General features: G+C 39.9%; 3 protein-coding genes across 3 annotated transcripts; 1 reads left to right on the top strand and 2 right to left on the bottom strand.

Moving 5' to 3' along the window:
- Positions 1-341: 341 nt before the first annotated feature.
- On the bottom strand, positions 342-6808 carry eef1g (eukaryotic translation elongation factor 1 gamma). The gene is made up of 10 exons (XM_022759940.1): positions 6738-6808; positions 5808-5966; positions 5476-5539; positions 4754-4896; positions 4402-4545; positions 4119-4248; positions 3620-3824; positions 2642-2814; positions 1367-1491; positions 342-712 (listed from the first exon to the last, which is right to left on the bottom strand). Exons 1-10 carry the CDS (start codon positions 6747-6749, stop codon positions 554-556), a joined length of 1314 nt encoding a protein of 437 aa, XP_022615661.1. The 5' UTR covers positions 6750-6808; the 3' UTR covers positions 342-553.
- A 262-nt stretch (positions 6809-7070) lies between these two features.
- Positions 7071-10202, bottom strand: polr2g (RNA polymerase II subunit G). The gene is made up of 8 exons (XM_022760327.1): positions 10090-10202; positions 9694-9803; positions 9007-9166; positions 8414-8464; positions 8241-8306; positions 7818-7889; positions 7618-7651; positions 7071-7358 (listed from the first exon to the last, which is right to left on the bottom strand). The coding sequence occupies exons 1-8, from the start codon at positions 10099-10101 to the stop codon at positions 7345-7347; spliced, it is 519 nt and encodes a 172-aa protein (XP_022616048.1). The 5' UTR covers positions 10102-10202; the 3' UTR covers positions 7071-7344.
- Positions 10203-10360: 158 nt separating this feature from the next.
- On the top strand, positions 10361-16508 carry LOC111232697. The gene is made up of 6 exons (XM_022760325.1): positions 10361-10624; positions 10758-10964; positions 11041-11211; positions 11298-11397; positions 13916-14046; positions 14573-16508. Exons 2-6 carry the CDS (start codon positions 10911-10913, stop codon positions 14861-14863), a joined length of 747 nt encoding a protein of 248 aa, XP_022616046.1. The 5' UTR covers positions 10361-10624; positions 10758-10910; the 3' UTR covers positions 14864-16508.
- Positions 16509-21680: the final 5172 nt, after the last annotated feature.

Here is a 21680-nt window from a genome sequence, read left to right as displayed (position 1 = left end):
ATGGTAGAGAAAACACCTGTAGTGACCATTAGAGTAACTTGATACCAAGCTAAAAAGCATTGTTTCACTGACCCCTTCTGGCTGAAAGTTTCAAATCTGATACCTCCAGCCACACCCAGCACTACTGTTGGGTGTGGTCAGAAGTGTGCACTGTTGTACCATATAACAGTGATGTCAGTTTATTCAATACACTCCTATATAGCAGCAGCATGGTTATAACCAATGATTTAGGGAAATGCAAATGCATTTGTTGATGGGTTACCACTCTAAAAACCAAAAAACACCAGACACTCACTTTAAAAAACATATTTAGACTGAAGCCATACAACAGACATCAAATCCCATAGTTGGCATGGTGGAAAATGCTTTATTTTGCAGGTCAAACAACAAAAAACCAGTTTGGGGCCACAGACAATTCACTCGTCTTTTAACACCGTCATTCCAAGTCATTTTTGCGGTTAAGTAAGCACGTGGTGGCTGAAAGTCTGTAGGTTTTACATTTTGGAGAGCATAGGCGCAGAGTGCTTTTGTTCATACTGTCCCCAGAGCCCTCTCACTTGAAGATCTTGCCCTGGTTGAAGGCTTTACCCACGTGCTTGAAGTCTCCCTCCCAGGCAAAGTACTCCTTTACCATGGTCTTGCACTCCTCGCTGTCTGGATTCAGCTTGCGCCAATCGTATGATTCATAGTCGATCTGCCAGTCTTCAGACAGCTGGGGGAGAAATGAAACAATTCCTTATTTGAATGGAAGGGAATTACCCTCAACTTTGATGAGCTGATAAATGAACAACCACCACTGATTATCAGATGATAGATTACTCAATGCAGTTTATCCAGCAGGGAATACTTGGACCATAAAATGTGTGCAGTCAAATGCAGATCATGTAAGCTACAGTGTGTCTCAACAGTCTGAATGTAAAATTTCACAGCATTTACTGATAAGACTCATTTTCTCAAACAACTCATTTCCAATTTGAGCTGCAATCAATTTAGCCAGTAAATAAAGTCCAAACTACAGCAGTGCAGACAACTCAACCTACATCTAGAATTTCTACTGCGAGTTTTTGACATTGTTTAATGTGGCCACAGCATGAACCAGCCTTTTTCCTCACTGAAACAGAGATGACTGGGATGAATGTGGTCTCAAGTCTCTCTTCCCCTGTCAGATTAAGACTTGGTGCCATGATTGGACACTGCCTTGCCCAATGACAGGGGACAATCCACTAACCCGGAAATAATGAGAATCCACTCATTTAATCTCTCAGGAAACAAATTAGTTTGTCAAAAACAGGCAGTAAATGCTCCAGGGTGGGGTTCATATGAAGTCAGAACACCATGGAAAGTGTGTTCATACTTAAATACTTACAGTGAAGGCCAGTTCCTGGCCTCTGAAGATCCAGATGCCAGAGATGCTGCTGTCGTTGTTGGTGCCAAACAAGATGACGCTGGCAAAGGCATTCTTTCTGAGTTTGTCCAAGCGCTGGAACATACCTGAAGAACAAGGAAGGCATTTGACACATGGTGGGTATTTTATCAATGAACAATCAAACATCCACAACATACAGTATAGTAGCAACACTGAACAACGCCATATGTTTGCCATCCATGTTTGTTGTAAAAGACTTCACTCAATGCCTAACTCGAAATATTTATAGATGATCCACAGCAACTCCATGCCCACCTTCATAAATAGCCAAGAAGAAAAAAAACTAAAATACCTGCTGCTCACTTCTGTCTTAGAGTAACACTTCAATATGAGTCTTGTTTTACTGTGACCACAGCATGAACCAGCCTATTGCTCACTGAAACGGAGATGACTGGGATGAATGTGGTCTCTAGTTTCTCTTCCCCCATCAGATTAAGACTTGGTGCCATGATTGGACACTGCCTTGCCCAATGACAGGGGACACACACCGCTTTCCCCACACAGGGATGACTCCTGATTATAGTGCAGGCCTATTTCTACCCAACAAATACTGTGCATTTTAACAGCACATACTGTATACAGCATTGAGTTTTCTTTAACAAATTAAGAAGGAAGATGTGTCTCATTTCAAAAAACTGATCTGGAAATCGCATCTTAATTCTAAGAACTTTAGAGCAACCATGGATATCTTGAAAACTGAAAACTTATGTTGCAACCTCAGAAGCCGCTGAGGCTTTAAAATTTTTAAGCACAGTACATGCAACCTTTAAAATGTATGAATATGATGTAAGCCATTATTTCTAAATAAAGATCTATCCAATACATTCATATTTAATCAGTACCTGCCTACTTTTCAAAGCCACATGAAAGTTTCCTAAAAGACCTACTAACTCTTGAGGTCACATTAAAATATGAGCTGAATCTGCTCTGATAAAAACTTGTTTTTGGACCATGGGAACCAACCTTAAATGGAGGAAATTCATGCCAATGCATGACCCAGGAAACCCCCATAACAAGTAGGGCCAAGGCCAAAATTAAATCCCTTTCTGAAGTTTCATTCCAACAACTGAGCGACCATGCTGTTCCAGATAAATACGTAGGACTGAAAAGTATGAACTGTGCCTTCACAAAAATGACATCAATACACTACAGAACCCCTACAGCCATCCCCTTTAGATCAATAAGCTCGGTAAAGTGGCTGCTGCTGAGTCTCACCTGTGATAAGGTTGCAGCTCTTGAAGGTAAGTGTAAGCTCCTCGGGGTATTTGTACTGGCCATACCAGATGGAGTACCCCTCACGGTCAAAGTGCTCCCAGAAGTGGGGAAGGGCTACTGTCAGGGTGTCCTCATTGGAGTACTTCCTCTTGAACTCGTCCATGACGAATGTGCTTAAAAAAAAAAAAAGAAAAAAAAAAGCGGAGACAGATTTGGGTCATGCATGTCTGCTGTCTGAACATGTAGATAGGAGAAAAATAAGATGTTGCAAAAATGTGATCTAAATGCTCAATTAACTTTTCATGTCCCCACCACAAAAAAAAAAAAAAAAAAAATTATATATATATATATATATATATATATATACACAAAAAAACAACTTTGGCTGGTGACAAAGTCCCAACTAAATCACTTGGAAATATCTACACTCTACTTCATCTTTCAATGCCAAGGTCAACAATAGAGCTCCAAGTTGAATTTGTGGCCACAGCATGAACCAGCCTTTTGCTCACTGAAACAGAGATGACTGGGATGAATGTGGTCTCAAGTTTCTCTTCCCCTGTCAGATTAAGACTGGGTGCCATGACTGGACACTGCCTTGCCCAATGACAGGGGACCATCTGCTTTCCCCAACAAGGGAAGTTTTGTCAATTGCTGCAGAGGTCTGTTACTGACCAACAAATTATCTGTAGACTAAACATCCTGACCATGAATGATTCAATGCGCCATCAAATGCGCCATGGAGTCAACTGCCTCCACCCGCTAATTAGAACTCCTCTAAAGTAGAAAGAAGTACTAAGAGGTGATCATGCTGAGGTGATCAGTTGGAATAAAAACCGGCATACTATTGACCCTCCATTCCATGTTGACCACTCCTGTTCCAAAATCTAAATTGTTAACTAGACGTGACAATTTCTAAATGACATTAATAAAACTGCATACCAAAACTACAGACAAGAAATGCCTCTAGACATTTACCTCTTAGGCAGGTGTGCAAAGGGGTCCTTGGCTTTGGGCTCTGCAGCCAAAACAGCATCACAGTCATCCATCTCCTCCTCTGGTGCAGGCTTCTTCTCTTCCTTTTTCTTTTCTTTTTTCTCCTGGGGCTTGGCTGCCTCTTTTCCTCCCTTCTCTTTCTTAGCAGGGGTCTCTTTCTTGGGCTGCATCTCAGCAAACTTCTTGGCTGGTCAAAGAGAACAAAACAATGAACAACATGTTTTCTGTTAAATGTTCCACCCTCTGAGACCACTCTCTGGCAAATACTTTGGAAATAAATTGTAAAATATTACAAGCAATTTGACAAAGTTTGCAGAAGTGTTAAAATAAATAAGGCTGCAGCTATTTTATTACACATCTATTATAGATCATTCAGCTGAACAATAAAGAATTCAGCAACAAAGGGGGAGTACTTATTTCACCTTTCAAACGACAGCAATGTGCTGAATGACCACTTCTGATCTCATTGCCATCAACATACCATCAAACTGGGCCATCTTGTCACACAGCTTGACCTCTCCAAGGACAGCCTTGAACTGGGGCTGGTTGACACAGGTGACAAACCAGCGGGTCACGTTGGGGTATGGCTGACGGAAGGAAGGTTCAAGAACCTGAAGGGTACAAAGATGTGTTACGGTCTTTTGGAGAGCATCTTAGCACAAATAACATTTTATAGATCAAAAGTTGATCAGAGAAATGTCAAAATTAATGACCATTGAGTATGTGGCTGTTCATGTAACTTATTTGCTGTGTGTATGTCAAACCTGTTTGTAGAGCCAGAGCATGGAGCAGACCACAGTGATGTCAGCAAGGCTGATCCTCTCTCCCACAAGAAAGGTACGGGTATTCAGGTGTTGGTTCAGTACTGTGAGGGCCTTCTTCACATCCTCCTTGGCCTGCTCCGTGGCCTGGACAGTTCAACAGAAAAAAAAAAACAAAACAAAACAAAAAAAAAAAACAATGTCTATGAGGGGTTGCACAATATTTAAAGTCTGTAGTCAAGCGCTAAGTCACAAGAGGGTGTTGTACTATGGCCAACTGGCACCCACGTTCCAACACAGCTACAAAATAGTAATTTAAGTCTTTTGCTTGGCCAGAAAATGCTGAGCTGCACACCTGCTTGTTGAACTGCATGATTCCCAGAGTGGGGAAGACCCAAGCGCTGGCTGGAGGGATGATCTCTGAGTCAGCAAAGCTCACCCACTGCAGCACCTCGGCTGCAGCCTGGGGAGTGGCGCCACGCAGGGCATCATTGCTCACTGTTGTTGAAAGGTAGAAAAAAAAATTTTTTGACGAAAAAGTCAAAATTACAGAGCCAGTCCAAATTCTGTGTGCTGAACACATACAATAAGTGGGTTTTCATGGGATGAACTCTGTATTTCAACATTAATGTACTGTCTTGAAACACTTGCATTGAATTGCAGTTACAAATGCAGTCGAGTTAAAATTCTGACAGAAAGGTGTGAAGAAAGGAATGTGACACATTTGATTTGTCCAACAAGTTTAACAGTTTTGTTCCATTTAGGTAGGGACCCAATGCTGATCATGCTGTGTCACAGGTTTGGCCCAGCTCCAAAACAGTCTAAATGTCTGCCATGAGAGAGCTCCTCTAAAAATAAAAAAAAATAAATGACTGAATTATTGTTTTGCTGACTCAAATTATGTATGTCACCACAAACTCTACATCTGTGATAAACATTTAAGCCCTAATGAAGAAGCCGTCTGTTTGGACAAGTGGTATTAACTCTACTTCCTTTATGACTAAATGTAGACCTTTTTGATGAACACCCAGAGTGCATAATGCACTAACCATTTAGTTATTAGTGAATGCAACTTACAGTAGTGAGCAATGGCATTACTCTCAAACAGACAGAAGCCGTCATCTCCCTGGTAGGCAGGTACCTGCAAACAGTGGGATTTAGTTATATTTTTATCCAGAGAATCAAGCAGTAATGTGCATGAGCAGATTCTTTGGTTACAATGGTGTTCTTAAATAATTACATTTAACAGCAAGTTAATGAATTGAGTTTAGAAATAATTGCAGCAACTGTTTTGGCCACATTCGTTGCCAACATCGCCACAAGTCCTACAGTAGAAAAGGAGGCTCTTCAAGTCGACTGCAGATATATTTGCAAAACTGGTGCAATTCCATTTAACTAGTTGCACTAACCTTGCCCAGAGGGAAGTTATTGAGGAAGGCAGGAGTACGGTTTGTCTGCCCGAAGGTGAAGGCAGGGGAGTTGCTGGCAACTTTGAGGCGAGCACCACTGTACTGGGCTGCAATCTGGGCCTTGAAGGCCCGCCAGTTCTCTGGGTATGTGAACAGAGTCTGAAAGGAAGAGAGAACACAAAAATTTTTTATACAATTAAAAGCATTAAAATTAATTTAAACATATATAAAATCACAATTTGCAAACAAGATAACTGCATACTGGGTTGACCTAAGGATGTTCTCACAGTAATCTCTCAATGTTTCAACAAAGCACATCCTCTTTCAGTTACGAGGTAAAAGATGAATGATGCCATCCAAATCCAGCTGGTTGACAATTTATAACCCCCTAGCTAGAAAGGGTAACAGGGTGAAGCTGGGATACGTCCACAGATTTAACTAAAGCAGGTTACCAATGACAAATGTACGTTTGGTAACAAACTACGAGCAAAAACTGAAATATTCACGTGGCTACTAGCTCGCTCTAAATGCTAACTAGCTATCATTACCGGCAGTTTAACCGGAGTCTTAGTTCGCGTAACATTTAACAATAGCCGTAATTACAGGCGCTAAAAATCTGGACATAAGGTCCAAGGTCTAACTTTTAACAGAATGAAAATAGCTAAGGTAACGTGGCACAAGACTGGGCCAGCAAAGGGGCGTCATTCACTTTCAATGCAACGTCAGGATAGCAAAAGCTAACCTCAGTTAATATGAACACTGAATGAAATTCTTTGAAAATAAACCCTCTAACATCTACCTAACAGACACAAAGCGTTGTTCACATCCAAAGGTACTCAGTAAAGGTGCAGATGGGACTGATTTTCATCGGATTACGCCAGGAAAGTTTAAACAGAGCAACATCACTTGCCATCTCTCCATCTTACTCACCCCTGCCGCCATCTTCAGGACGAGAGAAAGAAAGAACGAGGGCGCGCTCCTCTGACGTATTTACGGTCACAAGACGTGCGCGCCCGTAAAATTTCCGCGTTCACATTTCGCCGAATGTTTTGTACCGGCGGGGGGATGCTTTGCCACATTTCAACCGATTTCAACACATCTGATCTGATTTTAAAATGTATAAATATTAACTAAAGATGGCGTACAGTTACAGCACATTGAATCTATTTTAAGTCAAAGTAAAATCAAATTAACACACCGTGATACTTAAAATAGGAAAAGATACAAGAATATAAGAACAAATAAAATATTTTATTACAGTCCACATACAAAAAACAATCAATATATAGTTGAGATCAAAATTACGAATTCAACGAAAAAACTGAAAATTAAGCATATGAATTATTTCTGATTACAAGTAAATTTTCTTTTGCACTACTTGCAATACAAACAAATAACGACAAAACAATGTAGCTATGGGGCTTCACCACCTGTCACCAAACAAAATCAATCAGTGTAGAAAAATATCAATTTTAACCAAGAAAGAAATAGGCTACTACATAAAATGTCCCATGTAATGTGAAACCTCTGGGATGAATCAGCTCACAAGACCTGGAAATAAAAGTTGAGGGCAATGATCAGTTACAAAACAAAAAATAATATATTCTACCTACAGGGTGCCTACATATGTGCTATTGCAACCACAGTAACCAAACTGAAACAATAAAAAGCCTGTCTTGTGACACTATGAATCATGTTGTCCTGATTGTGCAGAGTAATTTTACATAATACAAGGCATTTTATCGATTCATGCCCATCGAATGAGCAGATCTACCACCTGTGTGACAATATGCTGTGGTGTAATACTCACCCAGATAATCATCCATGAGAGATCCAATAGCAAACTGGAAAACAAGGGGAAAGTTTTTAACTTACTGTAAATTAGCATACAGTGTGTCTTTTCTATAAACTACTATGTAACACCTGAGATATAGTCACATATCCTTTCTTGTTATTTTTTCCCATGGCAAGATGAAATATTATTATTTTAAAAAGAACAAAAACACTTACAATGTCATTCTTGTCCACTCGTGTTCCCACAATCTTAAGCCGGATCTCATCGTCTTGCTGGATTACAATGTCCTTGAAAAGAAGAGAAGAAAACATTCTTAAATGCAAGACTCAACAACAGTAAAGTGACAGGAGGAAAACAACAGTGAGCAGCACTGCAGATACTTGGCATACAGAATGTTTGATGTTCCAGTCACGATCGCTTACATTTCCTGAAAAATACCTTCTTTAACACCAGTGTAACTATCATTACCTGAATTTTTACATGTAAACATTTAATTCTAAAAGTTTAATTTCAGAAGCCTAAGAGAGGAGATTGTTTTCAGCTGAAAATGGCATTTATTTTGTTACACACTCTTGTGTCATATGGTAAATGTTTCTATCCAGCAGCTGGTAATGACAAACAACACTGAATATTCTTACCTCATCAACTGTCTTATAACAAGGAGGATTAGAATTGGGGTCAAACTCCATTTCTGAGGGGATGGACTGCAAAAAGAGTGTTTCTTGTGAGAAATACGATAACAAATATAAATCTAAACATGTATCAAAGACAACCTATTCAGTCAATAACTACAGATGTTACACTGACTCACATGGCGAGAGATGAAGCAAGACATGGGACCAATTTCGGTGAACAATCCAACCTGCAAGAAACACGGAAAAATATCATTTAAATAAAGGCACAAAACTGGTTCATCACTTTATATTTAAAACATCATCCACTACAGATGCATTAACTCTTAACTCAAATAGCTCAGCATTTACATTTACTATGATAAAGTTAAATTTGTGTGCTTCAACAATGAAAAATTCCATTAATCTTAGGCATGTACCAGAGTAATTATCTTGGTCAAAATAATGGCATACAAAGTTATCATTATAATTAATATAACCGATATCACCATGCGTATCGTTTTACTTTTTAACTGACTGATTGGTCAGAAAAGATGTGAAAACAGGAGTTTTAGCCATAATACTATATAATACTGTACAGATTTTTCAGAAGTTTATCAAGCAATGCAATGTCAGTGTCAGATAACAGCATGGAGGGGTGAAGGGATGGTGGAAGTGAAGCTTTTGAGACAGTCCACAGTGGGAATTAAAATGCCCTCATCATATAAAAATTACATTAAAGCTTAGAAATTCTCTATAGTGGCTGATAAACCTGCACTATACTGTACCTCACCTTGTTAACCTGAGTAACCACAGCGTCCACCACTTCCCCTTTAAATGGCCGAAACACAATGGCCTTGTATTTCACAGGGTACAGGACAAACCCTCTGCCTGGCTGAATTACACCTGCCCCAATGTTGTCAATGGTGGTGACTGCAATGACGAAGCCATACCTGAAAGAGATAAATTATTAACATGTATACGTCAAGCTTTGCATGCGGGAACATGAATGTAAAATTAAAGTATTTGTTATGCATTTGATATTGTCATGATAACTTAAAAAAGGCCACAACCCTGATCTAGTGCCTTTGGTTTTTGAATGTTTTATTTTTTAATTTAAGTCAGAGTCAAGAGTCAAGAGTCTTAAGCAAAATGTTATGGCCATAGGTCCGAAAGATTCAATATTACTAGACTTACTCAGTTTTCAAAGTCATTAAACACATTATGACAGACATTATAACAAGTTCTAAAATAGCAGTGAGGCAGTTCATTCCAGAATAGAGGGAAGTGGCTATTTGTTTATTTCTAAAAGTGTGTACACATGCGTTTGATTTGGGTTGGGGTTCATTGAACTTTAGTAACATCTGATCCAACCTAATATGTTACATGTCAACAAAATGGTAGATTAACACTGTCCAGTTAAATTATATAATTGAATTGATTTTGTGCACTGAATTGAGTCTTGCACGAAGCCACTCACTTGCCAGTGCAGGTACCCTCCACTTCTGTGAAAAGCTTCTGCTTCACGGTGTTGAGGAGGTTCGGACCAAAATACCTCGGGTGTAGCAAGATTTCATGCTCCAAGGAAATCTGCGAACACCAAATAGTGCGTGCATTATAAGACAACGCTTCCATTGTTAGCGACTGCATACAGATATATTACTGTTTCAGTGTTTATGAACGTGGTCCTGCGGTGATGGTGATTAAAGACCAGGAAAACAAGAGTTACTACATACCAGCAAAACAAAAACTTATTTGGAGAAGTTTTGTTTAGCGCTGCTAACGAAGCAGCGATCACGCTAGGCAAACATTTATAAACAAAACATCCGGTCATTGCTAATAACCGGCTCTTAAAGGAAAAATAACACAAACTTACGTGGTAAAACATGTCAGTTACAATGTTCAATTCGGCCTCGATTAGTATTCTTGTTTTGATAAATTATCCAAACCGTATGTCACTTGATGAATGAAAACCAGTCGCTCATTCGCAACAAAGTCGCTTCCGGGGCACCGGGTCGAGCGTTGATGACGTCCCCTTTGTTGTCCCGGTTTCTGTCTGTCATGAAGCGTACAGTCTGTGGAACAAATCCAGCGATAAACTCATACTATCCACAACAATAAGCACAATTCTAATGATCTCAAACCTACATGAAATGTCTTATCTGCATGGTTAGTGGGTTGTAAGCTACAGGCATAAACGCCCCATGGCAACACAGTCCGGTCCACACAGCCTGACCCCTGGTGGTGAGGAGGAATAGTGCATGAGGCCAGAACCATAGACTGTCTGTAAAAAGGCAGGGACAGACAGCAGGCGTGACTCAGTACCGTACTGTGATTGGATTGTTTGGCTGGACGGTGAGCAACGAAGCGAAACAGAGAAAGATTTTTAACCCTAAGACGAGAGGTTAATGGTAAATAAAGTTACAGTTATAACAATATATAATTAGCCTTCATAGGATCTTATAACCCTTCACATAGAGGCAAACATCAATTGACAGGTGACTGAAAGTTGGAAAGACTGATGAATAATTTTTAATTTTGCAGCGGTAACTGACTTCCTTAATCATTCTGAGAAGCCTAAAACCATCCGAGCTGACTGCTGGTGTTGACACTCCCTCTGGCTGCTCTTCTGCACTTTCCAGTCCGACGAGACGAAATTAAATCCAAAGAAACAGCCTGTTTTCTCAGCGGACTGGCATGGCGAATAACCTTGTCGCCAAGTTGTTTCGTCGTCCTGTGTTCACACAGCTCGTAAGTTGTCGTACAGTTTTCTACTTTGTGCTGTTCTCAGTCGTGTTTCTGTCTGACTCTCCGGTCCTCCATCCAGGCGTCTCTCCGGTCGGGCTGCGTGTCCCGGCGGAGGGCGGCAGCGGCAGTGGCGGGGACCAGACATTTCTCCAGCGACCCTCCACCGGAGAAAATCAGTCGCTATCCAGTTCCTTACAAGAAAGACTTACCTTATGATATAGTGGAGCTCATGGAGGAAGTGGAGTCTAAGGTAAAACAAAAAAAAAAGCCTTGATAGACCATATAATATATATTTGTGACAATGATTTACCTGCTAAACTGTACATTTTCTTTCAGGGAGGCTTTTTGCCAAATGTCTTCAAAGTCCTCTCTCATAGACCAGCAGAGTTCAGAGCTTTCTTCGCATACTACAATGAACTAATGAACAAGGAGACAGGTGTGTGTTTGTCATGTTTCTCTGATAGTGCTAGTAATTTTTCAGGGGTGTTACTAGAAATTCTAAGCATCTTGAGGTCAACACTATGGCCCCTGAAACAATACTGACATCTAGAATTCCTGGCATGTGCTATAAGGTCAGACAAAACATCCTCCAACACTCGCAATAAGCCAAGATGTTATTTGTCAAGGTGGATGCAAGCAAGTAAAGTTTGTTTAAATATAGTCTTCCAAAGACACTTCAGGAAGTGCTCATCAAACAAAGAGATAAAGTCAGATACAAATGAAACAAAGATAAGACATAAAACATAAAATACTACATGTTACCTAAATTCCTGTCTGCACAACAGATGGGCTTTAGCTGCTTTCCACAGAGTCCAAACACATTAAGCTTAGGGGCTAGGGACTGGAAAGCATGATCTCCCCAAATCTTAAAACATCATCTCGTGGTGTGGGTGTGCAGAGGGTCAATAATATACTGTGGAGCATGGCCATTAAGGGCTCTATAAATGTTCACCAAAATTTTAAAATTAATTCTAAAATGAACAAGAGGCCACTGCAGAGAGGTTAAAATAGGTGTAATATGTGACCGTGTTTGTGTTAGGAGTCTAGCAGCAGCATTTTGTAACCAGTGTAAGGAAGGTGTATTAAGGCAGGAAATGAGAGTCCAATTGTGATGAGATAAAAGCATGTATTAGCATCTCCATTTCATTTTGCACCACAACAGCCCTGAGTTTGGCGATGCTTCTTAGTAGGAGGAAAACTAGATGGAGTCAGCGTCCTTATGTGACCTTTGTAGGCAGTGTTGTTGACACCTTTTTCAGGGCTGTGCTCTGTTTGGCTTTGCCGGTCTGTTGCACTCTAATGGCAGCGGGGGCATGGAAAAACCTCTTTTGGAGTGCAGGTGGTACATGAGGTGGTAGGTGTGACGCTGAATCTGTTTCAGCTCTTAAGCAAACAGCGGCAGGTAGTGTGGTCAAAGGTTTGGGTGAATAAGGTTTTAGTAGAAACATATCAGGTACATGTCAGATAGGCAAACAAAACAACAGTCATTCAGGTCAGCATAAGAAGCAGGTGTGCAGGATTTAGTTAGAGGAAACCCCACCCATCCAATACAGACCGGCGCTTTAAATGCACAATGTGTAATTGTCTGCGGCTGTGGGTCTCTCCAATCAAAACAACAAAAGACAGAGTTTGGTGATGCTGTAAAGTAGCATGGGATCATGGGAGTTGTCATCGCAGTCAGGAAGTGATTAACACAGTGATTAAATCCAGTAAAAACCCTGAATAAAGCAGTTTCACCTTTTTAAAAATCAGTGTTTCATTTATACAGTATTTAAAAGACGTGCACCTATTAGCTGCTTTTAACAGTGCAGCAAATCAAGTGCCAAAATAGAATCACGTTAAGCAGCATAAACTGTAACAACAGGATTCCTGTGGTAACAATGTGGATTGGTGGGTATTAGTGGAGCACTGGCTGGAACATGTGCAGCTTGCTCTTGTTTCCGTCTGGCTATTAAGTGATCACCTGGATGTGTCTGCTCTCTACAACTCACAAAAGGCAAGGGAGACTGTAGATTCGTGTAGAAGTATTAGAAAGTAGATAATGTTTCCCAAAGAGTCTGTAAGAACTATATTAAGAATTGCTAAGGTGTATTTAGTGACTTATTGTAAAAATGTTGAAATGGTCCTTTAGCCAATAGTTCTCAGTTGGAGTTAATTAGTCTGTGGAGCAAGACAGGTTTTTGACCGATGTGCCAAATCGAGCACAAAGAGTGAATCTTGTAACCGATTTTTGCTCTGAGTAAACATTTTGTATGGAGTTGCTGCTTCTGAAGATTCATTCTTTATATTTATTGTCAATATGCTGACTAAAACAGTAGTGCTGATTTATATTGCTGGTAAGAGAGAAGATTCGCTTCAATTGATGTGTCCATAGGCTCTTGTTTTTAATAAAGTCATTTAAAGGGGTTTTAAAAGTTGGCACATTTTACTTCAAACTCACCAGGTTGGCAGCAACATCATCAAAGAGAGGAAGTAGTGACTGGAATATACAGTATAAGGGTTTCTTTATTTGGTCTTTTGTTTTTGTGTGTGAAATAAATTTGAATAGGTGTTTCGTTAGCCTACATTTGAGCTGTGACTTTTTGTATAGACTATCTAAGGAGGAATTATAAGATTTTTGTGGCCACTCCCTGAATAACAGGAGCCTGTTCCAAGAAGCAGGTTTACTGATTTATCTTTATAACTTATATAACGACTAAAACTTTGACCAGAAACAACTCAATTCTGGAACACTGAATGATATAAAAAAGAAAATGATCTAGGCAGTGAAGTAGCATTCCTTATTGTCATATTATAAACTTGGGTTTGAGAATGTATATGCAACTTCCTAACTAACAACTCTTTTCAACTCTGTGCTGAGTTGCAACTTACAATTGTGTGAATGTGTCTTTAGTCTCTGAATGTGTTGTTTTTTTTCCTGATTTCACATGAATTTAATATCTAATGTCTTCCAGGCAGATTAACCAAGGCAGATCGTGAGCTGATTGTCGTGGCAACCAGCATCCACAACAAGTGTCTTTATTGTGTGGTATCCCACAGTGCACTTCACCGAATTTACTCTAAGAAACCCACTCTTTCCGATCAGGTATCGTCTTTCACTGATTGCCTCTGCTCTGCTTATTTGTTATAAAGTAGTCAGTTACATCTATTGTGGTGAGTTCAGGGACCCACCTGAAATCAGATGTGTTGTAATGTTTGGAAAATATTCAAGAATATGATCTGAGTGGTAAAGAAGTTGCTGTTTACCAAATGCGTACTGGCATTAAAGTATTTCAGGCTATTTTCAAAATTATTTTATAATTAAATTGATCAACACAAGTATGTACATTCTAACTCATAAATAACACATCCCGTCACTGTATGCAAGTTGCATAAAATACATTTCAGGGTATGTTTGTAATGGGAAGGAAAGGAGAAATATTTCATGTATCATGTTTTTTATATTCCTTAAGGTAGATACATTTACATGGCACTTAATGTGTGAGTTTGGACTATTCACATCCTTATAATATTCCCTTCTTACTAATTTTGTGTTTGCATATGTTGTGTCTTATTTTGGTTTCTCTCTGAATTACTATAAAACAATCAGCCCTCTTCCTACTTTCACCCAGGTCATTGTTAACTATGAGAATGCGGACCTGGGACCTCGGGAGCGTGCCATGCTGGACTTTGCGCTGGCTGTGTGTTGCTGCGACGCCATCACAGAACAGCACTTCCAGTCTTTGGAGGAAGTGGGTTTTGACCGTGAGGATGCCTGGGACATCGCTGCCATTGCCGCCTTCTTTGCCATGTCCAACCGGCTCGCCCATCTCACCGACATGAGGCCAAACCTAGAATTTTACAATATGGGCCGTATACCACGGGACAAGAGTAAGGACAAGGCAGGGGGAGAGAGCAAGTGAAAGGGGGGTAATGTAACAGACAAGATTATAAGAGGTCAAAGGTCACATGTGACAATGTAATATGTAACATGTAACAATATGTTTCACACTGTAGCTAGAAGTGTCTCATTTCCGTTTCATATTTTTGCTTTCCTCTCGCATGTGAAAAACCTGATCTTTTACAGCTTATGTTGAAATGAGGCGCAGTATCAGATCAACAGGTGTGACACCTGAAAGCAGTTAAATTTGAACATGAACACTGCAGTGAGTGTGTCCTGACATCATAACTCAGGCACTCCAGCAACTGTACTGACTCAGTGGTGACATGGATGACAGATAGAGACTGACATGAAAAGAAAGCAAGATGAGCTCATCGATAATTTAGTAAATGTTTTAATCCAATCAAAATTCTCATACTGTATGTGTAGTTTTCTTAATCTGAAAACCTACATGTGAATGACTCTGGCCTTAAAAAACTGTGATGAGTCAAATGATAAAAAAAGAAGTGCCAGCGGGACTGTTGCTGTTACGACAGATATTGTTTTATTCTTGGCATGTGATGGGGGCAAGTTTATATTTTGCAATTGTGCATTAAACTTAATGATTGTACTTCATGAGAGAATTTACAAAATATGACAGTTGTGCTTTAACTCCCATAACAAGGTTAGTTTGTATATTAAAACCTATGAAAAATAATCACCTGCAATTCAGAAACTCATGGCGGCTCTTTATTTCCTTGTTTAGGAAATGAATAGAAAGAACTCTTTGTTATGATGTGCGGCATAACTAGTTTTCTAGAGCTAACTAGAGCCTCCTCTTTGCCTTCTAAGTAAACTATAGTTTTCTTGGCGGTAAGTGAGATTTAACACTTGTTTTTCTGGCTTCACCACTTAGCTCTCTCAAATAAAGGAAGAATTTTTGAGAATAATTAATTTTGATCAAATCATTTGTATCACAATGAGTCAATATTGAGACTGTGTAACACCACCAGGTGGCATCACATCCATATACATATTGGAATGGCTTAAATTGAAAGGAAAATGAAGTTGAAGTTCCTCAGAGGCCTCTTATCCCACAAACATGAATAGGATCATGCATGATCTAGCTTAATTTTCCCCCAAAGTTTTTTTTCTGTGCAACCTACTTCTAATATTTATGTTCCTGTGCCATGTGCTTTCTAAAATGACACAAGTCACACATGACTCCAGGCATCACCAGAAGGTTCACTTTGGTGTGCTTGTGCAAGTGATGCCCCGAGTTCCACGCGCTCGGTTGTGGTGAGACTACGTCTTTGAGTGCATTTGAAAACTGCCATCCTCACTTGAATATTTAGGAGATATTCACACTTGAGGAAAAAGTGTCATTTGATATCAGACTGTGAACAGAGCTGTGATTTCAGACCAAAGACACTCAAATGATGTATCAGTGTTAACACGTTAAGCAACAGTCTGAAAGTCATTCAAAACCTTAAAGTCATCCAGACTGGGGATTTATTTAAGTGGAATGGTTATAAACACACGTGTTAGACTCCTCTGACAGAGCTTGAGACCCATTGCTAAACTATGCGAAAGACAATCTGCTGACATCACTGAAAGTCATTTCACTGTCAGTTTTCTCCCCAGGCCTCTCCTGTCCTGTTCCTCTCACACCAATAAAGTGTCTTATGTCTCAGAAACTGCTTATGTACTGTTACAGTTTCTCATTAACCATCAGCCCTTGTGACCCCCATGTCTCCTATTAGTATTAAAAGGAGACAACAGGCTCCAGACAAGGCTAATTTATGGTCTGGACCTGCCCTGCATCACTCATCTTGTAGCTGTTCAGACCAAGAGAAGGATAGAATACGACAGGCCAATTTCTGATATCTACTGTTGGCAGAGATGGATCACATGAAAAGATTAACAGTTTTCAGGTGGAAGCTTTCACTCGTCTCTTATCGTAGTCTGTCGGTACATTGATGGACAAATCAATAGGATTTTATGCCTGTTGTGAGTTGGAAGAGGAGTTTGGGGAGGCTTGGCACTGTGTCTTTATTCTCCTGAGGCAGATAAAACCTGTCATGACTCACACAAACACACACACAAACACACGCACACACACACACACACACACACACATTGCCAGAGAAAAGAGACTTAGTTGTAAAGCAAGCAAGAGGAGTGGTGAGGTTGTGGGTCAAGTGAAAAAAAAAGAAGAGGATTGGTGAACCCCAGTGAAGTACACATCAGTTATGAAGCTTAACTTCCATGTGGGTTGATAGTACTGTGAATTAAAGAGCAGTGGCAACAGGGTTGAGACATCCCTTATCTGAACAGTGATTCTCACTGGGATCCAGGAATTTGCAGCAATTTATAAGGGGATTTTTCAGACACATTTCAGTGCCAAATTCAGTAAAAAAAAAAAAAAAAAATAGATAAATAAAAAGTAATTATATAATAATACATTAATAACAATGGCTGGATTCTGGACTTAGGTGCTTTATATTAATGGTGGTTTGCAGTGTATCAAAAGGTTTTTTTCTTCAAAATTATGCGTGAAGCATTTGAAACATGATCATTATTATTATTATTATTATTATTATTATTATTACAAAGTGATAACTATTTGCAACACAATGATATTTTTCCTTCAAATAACTGTAAGTTGACAGAATGTAACCTTTCACATACCTTCTCTTAAACTGACAATAGCAATTTGGCTTTATTCCTGTTATTTACTATATATATTCATTGGTGTAGATCTGCTCCATCTTTGTGTCTGCACACAGTCTCCAGACGTGGTACATTCAGAGTCGACCCACACAGCTCGAGGAGAGATAAGAAATGGAGTTTTTGGAAGAAGTGCTTCTCATCTTTTATGCCTCCTCTGGGTGTTCAGGCAAACTTGCCCAATTCAATTTAACACAACTCTGAGTTTTGACAGACAACTCTTCCATTCTCTCACATTTGCAGGGGAGAGGAGAGGAATGGCCCAAAAAATGTTAACTGGGAAAACATAATTGTTCTGCCCTAAATTGTGTGTTCAGCGTCTCCTCTTTATTGTGCGGCGATCAAGCTCATCAAACTTTGCTGAAGATCTGTACACAGTTCGCTTTGACTGTAACTTCAAATCCAAAGCCGATACAAAACCTCACTCCTGATCTTCAACAGTGCATATTATTTGGATGTGAGGGCAGAAGATGGGAAACTGTGACTACTGATGTAGTAAGTAGAGATAAGATATCAGAAATCAAGATAGGAAGCAAGAACAAGAGAGAAATTATGATTTTCTAGGAAACAGCTGCTGCTACTGCTGTTGTTTTTTTAATACAAAATGCTAATATTTCTTCAGTATTTGAGAAAACTTGCAAGATGAACAGAAATCGTCATATGAATAAGAAAATTGTTTTAGAAAAAAGACCTACAGCACAACAAAAAAAAAAATCAACATTCAGCACTTGGTTATGTGTGTGTTATGCATTTCTAAGCACAGTCTTGTATTTCCAGTGCAGCTACAATTAATAGGAAAATGAACAATAAACTTAAATCCCTGAGAGGGAAGGAATCAGGGCTTCTTTCCTTCGTCGCCATTATGACCCAGTGTTCAACACTTACATACCATTAGAAAAATGAATCTTTCCTCTACCACACAGTATAGTCAGGAAATGTGTTTTGAATACAGGGTGCTGCCATGACCATAAGAGCACTCTGATGTTCAATTTTTATTGTGAGGCATGTACCTACAGTAATAGGTCAGACATAAACCTATTCATTAAAATCAACATTTGTGTTGGAGAATATGTCTGGGAAATGAGATAATTGATTTAGTAGAATCTGACAAAGCGTGAAAAAAAAGCACATTACACTTGATTACAAAATTACTGGGAATAATAAAATGTAGCGACTGTTATACTGATTATATCAGAAAGTCTATTTTGGGATGGCTTTTTCCTTTAACTAATGCTTTATTTACACAGAAGGGATGCACTCCCACTTTGTGACTCATTGAAGAGAATGCAGATGGGCAGAAGGGCTGTATTCTAACCAAGCAGACACATATGGGACATTAGCGAATGGTCAGACACATGGACGAGACCATTATCGTCTCCCGTTAACACTGTGTCAGTTCCTGTTAAAAATGTGAACATGCATGTGTGCAAGTCTACGTACACACACACTGTTGTGTTAATGCATCTACACAGTCATTTTCTTTCTCCAGCAAAGTGTGTGACAAACACACGCACAGTGTGTGTGTGTGTGTGTATGTGTGTGTGTGTGTCTGTGTGTGTGTGTGTGTGTGTGTGTGTGTGTGTTGAATAAGGATGCTTTGTGAGCATTTGCAGCTGGGGTCATTTGCATTAATTTGGCTTGATGGAATTTCACATGTTACACAGCAGCTACTTCTCCCCTATCTGCGAATGGAATCCTTACAGACTACATCGAAGATAAAACATGCAGTCAGTCACACAGCTGAGGCACACAGAGCAAAAATAAAATATGGTCATAGACAAACAGTGCATGAGATTTTGGTGAATATGCATGTGCACAGGCAACATTGTAGAGGTCAGGGATGTATCATCGTAGCAGGTAAATGGTTTGCTGCAGCTTCATCTGTCCAATAAATAAAAATATCAGTATTAAATGTCAGGTTTTGTTGTCAGTCTCTGAAATACGTGATGAGTAAAAAGATGTATCATAAAGGGAGCCTTTACAAAGAAAAATGATCAAATTAACTAAAAAAAAAAAAGTGCTGAATGACATGAATTTTCTTCTGAAGGTGTTTTATTAGATTAGGTATCATTAACTGAATCATGTTCCTAATACTCATCACCTCCAAGGGCAATAATATCAATCCATGTAATATCCAAAGATCCTAATACACAAGGTATGTTTAACAGATTTCTGCAATGTGATATTTTGTAACTTGTAATTTTGTAATTTGTAACATCTTTGGGTTGTTGTAAGCAATCTTTCAAAATGTACGAGATGAATAAATTTAGCAATTGGTGGGGAAGCATGATGCAAGATGGGTACAACAGAAAAGTCAATTTGCACATCCCAAATCTGATCAGGGAGCTGGTAGACCTGTCACAGCAGCTGTCACATAATGCATCATGATGATAAAAGTCACAACAGTGACTCTCAGATAAAGGCGTGGCAGCAGCCAAAGGAACTCTAAATAGCAGCCGATGAGCCCGTGAGAGTAAGAACGAGTAACGCGCTTGATATCTGCCAACAGAGGAGCTATAAACTCCCAGAGGACTAGAACCCAAGTTCACCAGAACTGCTGTGCCTGCTTGTTGGGCCTCAAAGCTCAGTGAAAACATACTGATACACTGCATCTCCACATGGCAGGAGCTCTTTCATGACCTCTCAGTCAACCAGTTTGCGAAGTGTTTCAGATTAGACTGTTCCAGACTGATAATCCAAATGCACATTCACTCAGATTACTTCATGCCTGCGGATTACAGGTCATGCATCATCTCATATTTGCTGCAGAAAGAGAGAGAGAGAGAGAGAGATTCATGCCTGTGCTGATTGTGTTTGCTTGCGTATCCTTTGCTTGCTTCCTAGGTATTTTGTGCGTTATAGTGTATGTTTGTTTTTGGCATTTATGGCTGGCTGTGCGCTTCGAGGCACCGTATGTTGTGCACGTTCCCTGTTTATGTTGTTGTTGTTGTAGTTTGTTTATTATATTTATTTAATTTCATAAAAAGAAAAAAAAAGAGTTCAGTTCAGTGTGACCTGCAGCCTGTCCTCTGAGCTCCCGAGCACACTGGAACTAATGGCTTTAATATTCGATGGAGGATTGTCTAATCGCTCTGATGTGTTTCTTTCTTGGCATCATTCCCATCTTAAACATCAAAAGCTTCCATCTGCTTTGTTTTTTTCTCTGTTTTCACCATGATTAGGTTTCAGATTATGCTTGCATCTAGGTTGTAATAACTATTTCAGAAGTCTGCTTTCTCTTGCGCTTGTCCTTGAAAACTTAGCAAGATCACCACTTGGGAGACTCTATTGTAAGTATTTGCAAATGCTGTGCTCATTTGTTTGTGTGTGCCATGAATATGAATATCATTTGAGTCATTTAAATACTGCCATATCTCTTCAGGGGGATTTACACATCTCACATATAAAGCTCATGTTTTGGCTCAAAGAGGGGGGAGAGTTCTGCCCTGTCAGGAAAACTATTGAGGAGAGTGAGAGGAGACTGATGGATGACAAGGACTCCCTGCCCAGCCAACCCCTGTGCCGCTCTCTCATTTGGCGATGCGTCACATTAGCATTCAGGCCGTCCCCTTTTTTCACCACCCACTGAAATGAATCAGAGCTTATTACAGTAATGAAAGTGCCACGACAGAATTAATCAAATAATGCATTAATGAATTACTGAAACGTGACAGCACAGCGACGACAGAAGAATAGAAGACAAAAAAGAAAACAAAGCGGAGAGGACAAGAGAGCTCAGTAAAAGAAAGTAGAGTGGGATGGTGTTTGAAGGTGAGAGACTGTTTGGACCTGAGGACCAGACAGGTGGCCTGGCAACATGCAGGGCAAGGAGGGGAGAGACGATCATCTGGTGTGGCAGCAGCGTCCAGCAGGGCTGTTTCTCAACTCCGACCCCCAGGGGATTGTGGGAGTGGTGGATTGATAGGGCCTGGAATGAGACAATGTGAAGAGGGAGAAAGAGATCTGCTGCGGAGCTGATGTGCTTCTGTTCATTTTGAAGAAGCAATACAACAACCCACCCACAATCCGCTGGCCACACACACACACACACACACACACAGTGAAAGCTTCATTTTTCTTTTAACTAATAATGCTGGCCCAGCAGTTCAGCAGGCAGAGGTCGACGCCAT

Source organism: Seriola dumerili, unplaced genomic scaffold, assembly GCF_002260705.1.
Source record: "Seriola dumerili isolate Sdu_G_001 unplaced genomic scaffold, Sdu_1.0 BDQW01000331.1, whole genome shotgun sequence".
Classification (NCBI taxonomy): Eukaryota; Metazoa; Chordata; class Actinopteri; order Carangiformes; family Carangidae; genus Seriola; species Seriola dumerili.
The sequence above is the reverse complement of the archived record's forward strand: the minus strand, read 5'-3'. Positions and strand labels throughout refer to the sequence as shown.

Bases quoted from the DNA above. Each gene is read 5' to 3' on its own strand.
- eef1g (XM_022759940.1), bottom strand. The intron at 4,546-4,753 runs GTGTGCAGCTCA...TGAACTGTCCAG, and splicing joins TCATGCAGTTCAACAAGCAG to GCCACGGAGCAGGCCAAGGA. The intron at 1,492-2,641 runs GTGAGACTCAGC...CTTGTTCTTCAG, and splicing joins GAGCTGCAACCTTATCACAG to GTATGTTCCAGCGCTTGGAC.
- polr2g (XM_022760327.1), bottom strand. The intron at 9,167-9,693 runs GTGAGTGGCTTC...TATCTCTTTCAG, and splicing joins GAGGGTACCTGCACTGGCAA to GTATGGCTTCGTCATTGCAG. The intron at 8,465-9,006 runs GTGAGGTACAGT...TGTTTCTTGCAG, and splicing joins TGGTTACTCAGGTTAACAAG to GTTGGATTGTTCACCGAAAT.
- LOC111232697 (XM_022760325.1), top strand. From the start codon at position 10,911: ATGGCGAATAACCTTGTCGCCAAGTTGTTTCGTCGTCCTGTGTTCACA. The intron at 11,212-11,297 runs GTAAAACAAAAA...ATTTTCTTTCAG, and splicing joins TGGAGGAAGTGGAGTCTAAG to GGAGGCTTTTTGCCAAATGT. The intron at 11,398-13,915 runs GTGTGTGTTTGT...AATGTCTTCCAG, and splicing joins ACTAATGAACAAGGAGACAG to GCAGATTAACCAAGGCAGAT.